The sequence below is a fragment of the Bos indicus x Bos taurus genome, chromosome 22 (assembly GCF_003369695.1).
Source record: "Bos indicus x Bos taurus breed Angus x Brahman F1 hybrid chromosome 22, Bos_hybrid_MaternalHap_v2.0, whole genome shotgun sequence".
In the NCBI taxonomy this organism is placed as follows: Eukaryota; Metazoa; Chordata; class Mammalia; order Artiodactyla; family Bovidae; genus Bos; species Bos indicus x Bos taurus.
In genome coordinates, this window is record NC_040097.1 from 10,995,090 (window position 1) to 11,005,163 (window position 10,074).

The 10,074-nt window shown below is 58.2% G+C and overlaps 1 protein-coding gene across 2 annotated transcripts; it reads right to left on the minus strand.

The window, feature by feature from the left end:
* Positions 1–1,018: 1,018 nt before the first annotated feature.
* C22H3orf18 (chromosome 22 C3orf18 homolog) lies at positions 1,019–9,476 on the minus strand. 2 transcript variants are annotated; one of them, XM_027522250.1, is made up of 5 exons: positions 9,197–9,476; positions 7,239–7,600; positions 4,159–4,184; positions 3,492–3,639; positions 1,019–2,267 (listed from the first exon to the last, which is right to left on the minus strand). In XM_027522250.1, the coding sequence occupies exons 2-5, from the start codon at positions 7,470–7,472 to the stop codon at positions 2,187–2,189; spliced, it is 489 nt and encodes a 162-aa protein (XP_027378051.1). In that variant the 5' UTR covers positions 7,473–7,600; positions 9,197–9,476; the 3' UTR covers positions 1,019–2,186. The 2 variants fall into 2 exon arrangements, with proteins under 2 accessions (XP_027378051.1, XP_027378052.1); XM_027522251.1 differs by lacking the exon at positions 9,197–9,476 and adding an exon at positions 9,092–9,186 and having other exon boundaries at positions 1,863–2,267.
* Positions 9,477–10,074: the final 598 nt, after the last annotated feature.

Sequence of the window (10,074 nt, forward strand, 5' to 3'; positions counted from 1 at the left end):
ACGAAAGAGAAGGAAGTGGCTCCTGTCACCCCAGAAAGCGGCCCTGTGTCCATCACCTCACCAGACCCACCTGCCAGGGCCGGGGCCTGGGGCAGGCAGAGGGAGAAAATGGTGGTGGGTTCCTCGGAGCCCCCATCCTGGGCCCTGGGCCCCAGGGTCCACTTTACCCCACAGGCACCATTTTAGGGTCCCTCACACCTTGGTCTTCTGCGGCTCCCACTTCTCAGGCTGAGGGGCTATCCAACTAGATGGGGGTGCATAGCCCACGCACCCCTCCCCTCACCCTTGGGAATCCTCTGCCAGTCTGCTGAGGGAAGGAGAGCCCTCCACATGACCAGGGTTGTCACCAACAGGCCCGGCTGTCTGACCCCAGTGTGGGAGGCTCATGGGGTGCTTGGGGGCCCCGCTCTAACCCAGGGCCTTGTCCAGGAGTCCCTGCCTCCAGCCCAGCCCTCCACCCTGGGACTGGGGTTCACCCCTCATTTCCACTTATGCCAGCCTGCAGGCTCTGTTCTTTAGCGGAGGGTCTGGACATCACTTAAAGTCCTGGTTTGAGATTGTTCGATGCTACAGCTGTGCAGTCCTGAGAAAACCAGGGCATTTGGTCACCCCAGTAACCAAACCCTCCAAACCCTTCTGAGCCCTGCAGGTGGGTTCCCACCCACCCACCCCTGCAAGCTTGTGCTCTGGAAAAAAACCTTTTTTTTTTCTCTTTTGTGTTTCAGACACAGGTTCTATGGGTCTCAAGCCCCCTCCCTCCTCTGGTCCCATAGTTCCTGTCCACTTGGCTCTCCAATCAAGGGGATAGCAGGCATGGTGACACCATCCCACAGCTGAGGTTCAAGGCCCCGGAACAGCCTTGAACTCAGCACCAGAGGCATGTCATTGGACAGATCAAGGAAAGACAGCCGAGCTGCCTCCTTATGGCTGGGACCCAAGAGATACCCTCCCTCCTCGGCCCCTCACCCATTCCACCCCTGCTGGGGCTTCATATCCTCAGTGTCACGGGCTCACACTCTCTTTGTGCAAATGTCTTAATTACATCTTTAATGCTCTCACATGGAGATGCTGTGAGTTAAATTACAGTTTCTGCGCATCCCAAATTACCCGCAGCCTTTCAGTTGGCTCCAATGCTAACGTATTTATAGCATCTAGAGGAGGAAATAAATCCAGAACCTTCCCCACGAAGGCCTCCTAGGCCCTCACATCCTGAGGGTGGTATTTGTCCAACAGAGGGTTAGTACCTGCCGCCTTTGCGTCCGCTCCAACCAGCAGAGGACAGCGGCGGCGAGGCTGGGCAAGACCGGGGCGCTGGCATGCTCCTGTGCGCATGCGTGCCCTGCGGAGACGCGCCAGGCTCTTGGGGTCTGGCTTGACCCAGATGCCCCAGAATGGCAGAATTTCTGCGGGGCACAGCGTGGGCAGACCAAAGGTGATCAGAACCCAGACTAGGTCTCTTCTGATCCGCAAGGGGCCATCCCCGCCCTGTTTCAGGCAGTCTGATCTTGCAACCCTTTGACCGCTGCCCCAGACCGGTAGCCTCTCCCCCAACCCTGGATCCCCAATAAACACTAAGACAGGGGGACTGTTCCCGAAGCTGCTTACTGGCTTGTAGAGCCCAGTGAAGAGACGCAGTGGGCAGTGGACCCTTGGCTCGGCTTCCCCCCTCCCGCCAGTCCCTGATCGCTGATGTCAGAGAAGGGGTGGCCCGCTTGATGTTCCTCTACACACCTTGGGGTGGGGGTCGGGGGGAGGGTGGAGCCAGTGTGGGGGTCTCCATCCTGCCCTCTGTGCTGGCTCAGGCGTGTGTCTGCAGGTGGGCACGGTGATGTGCATGCAGGGGGCCTCGCTGCGGGTCTGGCCCCGCATCCCTCCACACCTGCTCCCCCGCCTCCCCTCCCCCTCAGCTCTCCTCCGAGCGTAGACCCAGCCCATAGCCGGCCAACGGGGAGGGGTGGCTGGAAGACCTCATGGATCCCCGTCATATGGACAGACCTCCTCTTGGCATGGGGGGCAGTGGGGAGGCCCCTTTTAGAGCCTGGAGAGTCAGCAGCTGGGTCCTCAGAACAGCTGGGGCCTCAGCAGGTCAGGTCCTGAGAGTCGGTCTTAGTGATCTTGGAGTGGGCGGCTTTGTGGGCACTGCAGCAGATGTCTTCATCAGACGTCCAGGCTCATCCCTGGGCTACTCATGCGTGGATGGCATTGGCCACATCGGTGAACACCAGCCGACTGGGCCTCTGCACTGGGCCCTGAGAGGGGAGCGTGGTCTGCACAGAAACAGTCAGGGCATCAGGGACCTTGACTGAGGCCAGGCCCTCTCTTACCCAGTCACCTCCACCCTCTGCTGCTTACTTGCACTTGGCACCCACTATGTCTTCTGCCTGCCCTCCCATACGCTCAGCCAAGAAATATGACCTGACTCAAGTGATTCCTCCCATGACTCCTCCTGACAGCCATCCCCAGTCTTGCCTTCTCAGCCAGAGGCAGTGCTTTCCCTGGGGTCCCAGGATTAATTACACATGTACCACCTTCTCCCAGCAGAGGGGGCTCACCTCTGCACCCCAAGCCCCAAAGCTGCAGCACAGGGGCTGGCACAAGGGGTGCACAGGAAACGACTGTCAAATGGCCAGTTGTCCCAAGAGTTGGGTGGACAGAGATTCTCAGCCCAATATTCTGAATATCCCAAGGAGGTGTGAGTCCTGATCCAGGTACACAGAACTGGTAGCTAAACCACAGGGTCTTTGACTCCCAGCCTCCACTTTTCCTGAATCCAGTCTCCCAAAGCTGCCTCTGTGGGGCTAGATTCCTTAGCAATCTGTGGGATCAAGGCCAGGAGGGATGCAAACGGGCATCACGGTCCGGAGAGGCCAGGTCTCTCCATGGGGCTCTGGCCCCCGGACATCTCAGGGACTGCTGGCAAGTGGCCGGGCAGCCCAGTGCCTCTGGCAGGATAACCACACAGGTACCCAACCCTGTGGACACGGGAGGTGTCTGCCCAGGGTCTGCATCTGCCTGGGGTCTGCCAGTTACTGGGAACCCACCGGTCTACTCAGAGGTGCCAGAATCTGACCCCAGTGACAACTCACTCAGCATGCGATCTCAGGAAGCAGAGGAACCCAGGGTCTCAGCCTCCCAACATTCCCTCCTGCCTTCCCCCTAGTTTCAGGGGTGCACCCAAAGCAAGAATCGGTATTTTTTTCACTGCAGATGAGAAAACTGAGGCTCAGAGAGGCCAATGGACCTTCCCAGGTGACCAGGTGATCAGGGGCAGAGCCGGCTGGACCCCAAGGCTGCCCCAGCCTGGCTGTGCAGTGATCTGTGGGGGGCCAAGGAGCAATTCCACCCGTTTCTAATCCAACCTGACAAAGCCCATATAGCTGCCACCTGACCACATGGCAGGTGTTAGAAAGCTGCCCGGGAAAGGAGGGAGGGTGGGGCGGGAGAGCCACGAGTGGCCTGCGGGCTGGGTGGAGGAGCCTGCCAGCGCCCACCTTGCCCTGCATGGCCTGCCCAGCAGCGGCGGCCTGCACAGAGGCAGCGTCCCGCCCGTGCTCCAGCAGCTCCTGCTCCAGTTCGTCTTGCTCCTCCGTGGGGTCGAAGTTGTACATAGGCATGAGCTGGTGGCGTAGCTTCTCCAGCCTGGGGGTGGGGGCAGAAAATGCTGGGGGCTGGGCAGGCCCTTCCCCTCCCACCAGCCCTCCAGGCCCTGCCTGCGCATCCACAGACACAGTCCTATTTATGGTCCTAAAATTTTCCCCAGGATTCAATGAGAGACATTTCTGTGCACATTTCTGCTCCTCGGATGGGTGGCCTGGGAGGGAGAGTTACCCACTCCTGGGGACAGATGGGGTCAAGGGTCACAGAGCTGTCATCTGTGGGGGCCATGGGGACTGGCTTAGCCAGGGGCTTGTGTGGTCCACAGTCTCTGGGGGGCCTGGGGTGGGGAAAGTGGAGTCAATGGAAGCAGGGCAAGGGTGGTTCAGCTCTCTCCAAGGGAAAGTGGTCACCCCCAATCCTGAGTGGGCAGGAGGGACCCTGACTCCCTGACTAGGCAGAGGGACCTTCATGATGGGAGGACTCTCCTTCCCCCCCCGTGTCCCTAGAGTCCAGCCCAGCACAGCCCACGGGCTTCAGTCTTGGGGGCAGCCAGGGAGTTACCTCTTCTTCTTCCTGATGTACAAAACCTGCAAGAGAGGGAGGCAGCATCAGATGGCCAGGGAAGGAGGCCCTAATTAACCCAGCAGTCCTTAGGACAGGGGACACACGGAGGCTGATGAATGGGAGACCTCTAGGACCCCTGTCCTCAGTGACCCCATCCCATGGACACCTACCTCCTACCCCATTTGGAATTTACGAGATGCTGAAGAGCATCACAGGCGGGGAGCAGCCCTGCCTGGGAAAACCACAGTCAAGCCTGGCCTGGGGACTCATGGGCCCATCCTGCCAATACTGACAGAGGCTCCAGCCACTCAATGCCTGCCTCAGCCTCCTCAGGGCTGAAGTGTATGTGGGGGGGGTGGGGAGGGGACTTCAGCACACCCCCTCCTCTCAACTGTCCCCAGGCACAATACTTTTCCCCACGTATAGGTGAAAAGTGCAGGTGACAGACAGAGGCCAGACTCGGCAGAACAGTGGCTCTGGGCAAGGCTCTGGTCTGGGTTCCGGGGTTTCTGGGGAGGTTGATGGTCCTCAGTGGAAAGGGGTTGAGGAGGAGGACCTGAGGCCCTGGACATCAGCCCAGACCAAACCCTGATGCTGGAGGAACCTAGGAAGACCCCTGGGTCCTCACCCACCATTGTACAGACTTGGAGATAAAGGCCTGGGCAGCCTGAGAAAACATCCGGGACCCAAGAGCTCCGGGCTGGAGCAGGAAAGCCTGGTACAGGGCAGTGGGGGTGGGGGAGGAGGGCGAGGAGGCGGGAGGAGGGGAGGAAAGAAGTGGGGAGGAAGGGGAGGACGGGGGTGAGACACAGGTGACCACCTGGGCAGGGACCCCAAGGACGTCTGCCACCATCTTGCTAATCCCTAAACTGGTGATTTTTGACTCCCAGGAACATGACCACTTCTGCCTGGGGGAAAGCCCTGTTCCAAGAGTCTGTCCTAAATCCGCCGTGGCTCCTACACTCTTGGTGGCTCATTCACAGCTTGAATCTGGTTTGTTTCCAGCCTGGCCCAGAGCTCCTCCTGCTGCTCATTCCTGGGGGACCCCAAAGGTGGGAAGAAACAGGTGCCCCTTGCTCCCCCTTCCACCCCCAGGATGTGAGCAGGCCCCTTGCTCTCCTGTGAGTGGGAGGTGACAGGAGCTCCAGGTCTCTGGCCCAGCCCCTGCCTGCCCTGAACCAGCAGCTCCAGCCCCAGTGGTCTGCACTCCCTGCCCTGCCCCATGGCCTGGGATACAGAAGGATCTTCAAGAGATGCTAGAACCAATCTCCACCCTTCATCCTTGCTTCTCCTTCTGCCCCAAATAATAACACCTTCCCCCAACACACCTTCCTTTCCAAATCTTTCCCACCCTTCACTGTCGAGCTGCAGCCCCACCTCTTCCAGGAAGCCCTCCAGCACTGCTCCTCTAATGTGAAGCACACTGCCTGGCACTGGTTTGCTCCTCCTTCCACATAGCATGGCCTGGCTCATGGCTGGCATGAGGGCAGATTCCCTAGTACTCAAGGAACCTACCTCTCTGGACCTGTCCCTGGCTCAGGAGCTGTTTCCTGCCCTCCACTGCCTTTGCCCCATAAGCTCCCTATCTCTCTGCTTTGGGACATAAAGCCATACACCCTGGCCCTCTGAATGTGCCTCCAGAATGAAGAGTAAGGAAGTCTTCCCAAGTTCCCAGGATGAAATCTTTGGGTCTAGTCCCTGCTTTATCCCTGAGGTTCTGGTGGCTCTGCCTGTTTAACCACCACGTGGGTGCCAAACATTGGCCTTCTGCCTTGCCCCTGCCCCAGAAGGCTGTGCAGGCCCTGGCCTTGCTCTGTGTGCTGTGTCCTGGCCCTGCCTGCTGGACAGCAGTTGCTCCCTGGCAGCGATCCGGAGCCTGTGGGGCCCATATGGTGACCATGGTTTACCAGCAGCTCCAGCCATGATGGACCATCCACAGCCCTATTTGTCAGAGCAACATGCTCCTAGGTCTCAGGCCGGCTGTCAGAGCCTGTGAGGGGCAGCAGGCCGAATGCCACCACTGCCGGGCCTGCTGGGGGACCTACGGTGCACCCTTACCCTTCCAGGTCTCAGCTTACGCAGTCTCCCTTGGTGACATTCTGAGTGTCCATGCATTGTCTTAAAGAGGGAGTCCATGCCTGTTTTTTTTGGCTGCGGGATCTTAGTTCCCAACCAGGGACTGAACCCGGGACCATGGCAGTGAAAGCACCAAGTCCTAACCACTGGACCACAGGGAATTCCCAAGGGAGAGACCATATTTTCAGCAGCAGATCTCAGATCTGGAAGCATTGTATCCACTCTCAGGGGGACACCTGGAGCCTCAGCCCAGCTTACCTCTACCCTGATTCCTGTCCAACTCTGCCCCTCCTGTGACCCTGGGGCCAGGTCTCCATTGAGAGGTCTCAGCCCTAATGTTGCCTCCTCAGCTGTCCCTGACCACCAAGTCTAGGAAGGCCCCCAATGCCCACCCAATTCCCCAAGCCAGTCCGTATAGGCTACCCTTAGCACCTTTGGTTGTATCTCTCGCTCACTCCCTGTAAGAACTGCAGAACCTTTTCTCCCTCATCCCTGAGGTCCTGAAGGCTTGATCCAGGGCAGGTGCTCATGAATTAATTGCCAAGTGAATAAATGAACACTGCCAGCAGGCTGCTGTGCCCAGAGCATCCTATCCAGACTCTGCAGCCCATGATCTTTCCCAATTATTTTCTGGCCTCTACTCCTGTAAGGCCCCCATGCTCACTTGCTTCGCTGTCCTGCTCGCTGCTCACAGAGCCAGCTGTCTGCTTCCACACTTCTGCCCATCAAGACCCGCCATCTGAAACACCTTCCGCGACAACTCCTTCACAACCCAGCTCAAAATGCCATGTGTTCCTCAGAACCTTTTCTTTTTCTTCCGATTAGAGGCAGCCTCTCTGGTCTCTGGGCCCCCATATAAACAAATCCTTGGGAAAGGGAAGGATTGTACTATCAGTAACAGACCATTGTGCTCTGACTAGATTCTCTAAATTCTAACTGCTGATCACCCTTCTGCCAAGTGACAGCCATGTGGGCCAGCCCCAGCCTGCCCCAGCTCTCACCATGGCCACAGTCAGGCCGATGACGGTGATGATCCCGAAAGACAGAAGCATTGTGCCCACACCGGTGGTGCCACCAGCCACATCAGGGATTCTGGTGTCATTAAAGCTGGTGGCTTCTGGGCTGAGGGTGGTGGTCTCGGAAGCTGGCCCATCTGTGGCAGGCTCTAGGTCAGACTCAGAGGTGGGAGGGCGGCTGCTGATCCAGCCCCTAGCAGATGGGATCCTGGAGTCCATGCCGATGCTGAGAGACTGCTTGTGGTCAGCCAACCTGCCCGCTCACTTTTGACACCAGGGGTGTCCCAACCTGCGGCCCCCACTACCCATACAGGGGGCCACGTCCTTGAAAGGGAGCTCCGTGGGTGCTGGAAAGAAAAAAAAAACAAAACATGAGACTGAGGACGGGACTCTGTGGTGAGATGAAGTCCCCCTAAGTTCTGAAGGCACAGGGGAAATCAAAGTTTGAGGGCAAGGGAAAGTTCAGGGACCATTGGGATATGTGCTTCATATACTATAGATCCCATGTGCATTTAGGGACGTGAAAATGAAGCCCTGCCCCCTCTTTGTGGGTAAGATGATCACAGCGATCATACTTGGAAGATGTGAAAGGTAGTGGGGAGGCTTAAAAGAAAAAGTCCACTCCCCACCCCAGTGCCTACTCCCCACGCTCTTCATCTTCATTCGTCCTGCCCCACCCCCCCCACCATCCCTCACCTCTTGCTTGGAGGAAAAAAAAAAAAAAAAAAACTGCAGCTTTTTCCTTGCACAATGATCAGACAGGCCTGTCTGTGAATTCTGGTTCAAGCCACTTAACTGAGTGACCCTAGGAAAGTCAACCACCTCTTCCTGCCTCAGTTTCCCTGAGTCTAAGCTGCAGGCATTAAGGGCACCTCCCTCACAGAAAGGGTGAGAGGGTCACTGACATCAGAATGAAGTAGTGCCTAGAAATGACTTAGCTCAGTACAACCCTTATCCACAGTAAGCACCCAGCAAGTGTAAGCTCTTCTCCCTCTGGCCACTCGGGGCCACAGAAGCCCCTGCACCCACTCTGCCGTGTGTTGTCCAGCCTGTGCTTGGAGGGCAGGGACAGGTATGGCAAGGCCAGAAGACAAGAAGGAGAGAGAGGCTACATTCAGGGCCTCTGATGGGCTTTCTCTGTAAGCTCTTGGGTCCCTGGACCCCTACAAGGGAGCCAGAGGCTGCCAGGGACCAGGAGACAGTCAAGGAGAGTGAATCTTCAGAGGTAAGAATGGAGTTCCCACTCTGAAATGACTTCTCCTACCCGTCCCTCTTCCCTTGGGAGCAGAGGGTGGGCAATATGCCCAGTCCAGGCTGTGACTTTGGCCTTCCCAGGCCAAAAGGCCCTGGATAAGACCGAGTGGAAAGAAGTCCCAGCCAAACTGCAGAAGGGCAGGCCTAGGGAGAGGAGGAATGCACAGATCATGGCTGCATACACACGCTGTGCGCTAGCTCATGGGTATATGTGGGATGCCTCCCGTGTGGGTGCATGGGTGTGTGTGAGGTGGGCACACATGCAGGATGGCCCCTTAGGAAGGGGCAAGGCTGGCACAGAAACATGGGATGGGAGAGGCTCATAGCCGGTCTCTGTCCTCTGCCTCTAGGTAGGCTGGGCTTGTCAGGAGTCCCAGGTTCTTTCTTGGTTCTGCCACTGACCCCGAGACGTGACCTTGGGCCAGACCCTTAACACTTGCTCTGGGGCTCTGTTTATTCTTCCTTCCAAAGGAGAGAAAGGGCCCTGCTCATCACTGTTCAGGACTGCCTCATGTTCCAAAGGGCAAGAGAAGGAATCGGGGAGGAAAAGGGTTGGGCGCTACGACCTCCGAGAACCCACATACCGTTCTCCACCAGGTTCATCATTCCTCGCTACTCCAATCCCCATCCCCACCTTCGCCCCTCTGATTCCTCCATTCTTGCACAGAAGCGGCGACCTCAGCACTTACTTAATCCTCTCTGGGGCGCCGAGCTCAGCCGGAGAGGTTAGGGGTGGTGGCGACCGGCAGGAGGCGGGGGCAAGGTTGCGGGGGAGACCCCCCAGGTCCTAGGGTAGGGGGCGGCGGGTCCGACCCGAGGTCCGCCCTCCCTGGGTGGACCTCCTGGGCTGTGCCTGTGACGTCGCACCGCCCACAGCCGAGCGCTCGCTCTGCCAGCCTGGACAGGGACAGGCCGGGCCGGGACCCACCGCGGGGGTGGGGCTGAGGCCAGCAGCCTGGCGTCTCCGCGATGCTCCAGCTATTCTCCTCCCTGCCAGCCCCGCGCCCCCGGCCCCGGATTGGCTGTCAGGCCCAGAGCCGGCTCTGCATTGGTCCGCTGGCCTGCCGCTCAGATCTGGCTCTGCCCCCAGCGAGAGCGGGAGCCGGGTCGCAGTTCTTGCAGACCACTGCTCATTCTCCCTGGCCCACGTAGAATCGCGCGGGGGACTGTGGGCGGTCAGGCCTTTCTTAGGGCAGGACTCTGGCCACCGGCTAGCCCGGGCTTCATCTCCACCCGGACAGACTCGCGCTCCCCAAATGCAGGTGGGCACAGGTTTGGGGAGAGCACTAAACTAGGAGTCCTTGAGCCAGCGTTGAACTCTGGCTGGACGCTCCATTAGCTTGGTGAACTAGAGCAAGATGCTTCTCCTCCCTGGCTCTCAGCTTCCTGCTCAGATGGGCTCTGGTGTGAGGGCTGTTGGTAAATGGTACTCACCTCTGGCTAGAAATGAGGCATCTTTCAGAGAAATAGGGAGATGGAACGGTATTATTATTGGAGAGGCATTATTGGGCACCTGGACCCAGGAAAACCTATATATACCCCTCCATCCAGAGCGCGATTACCTCTA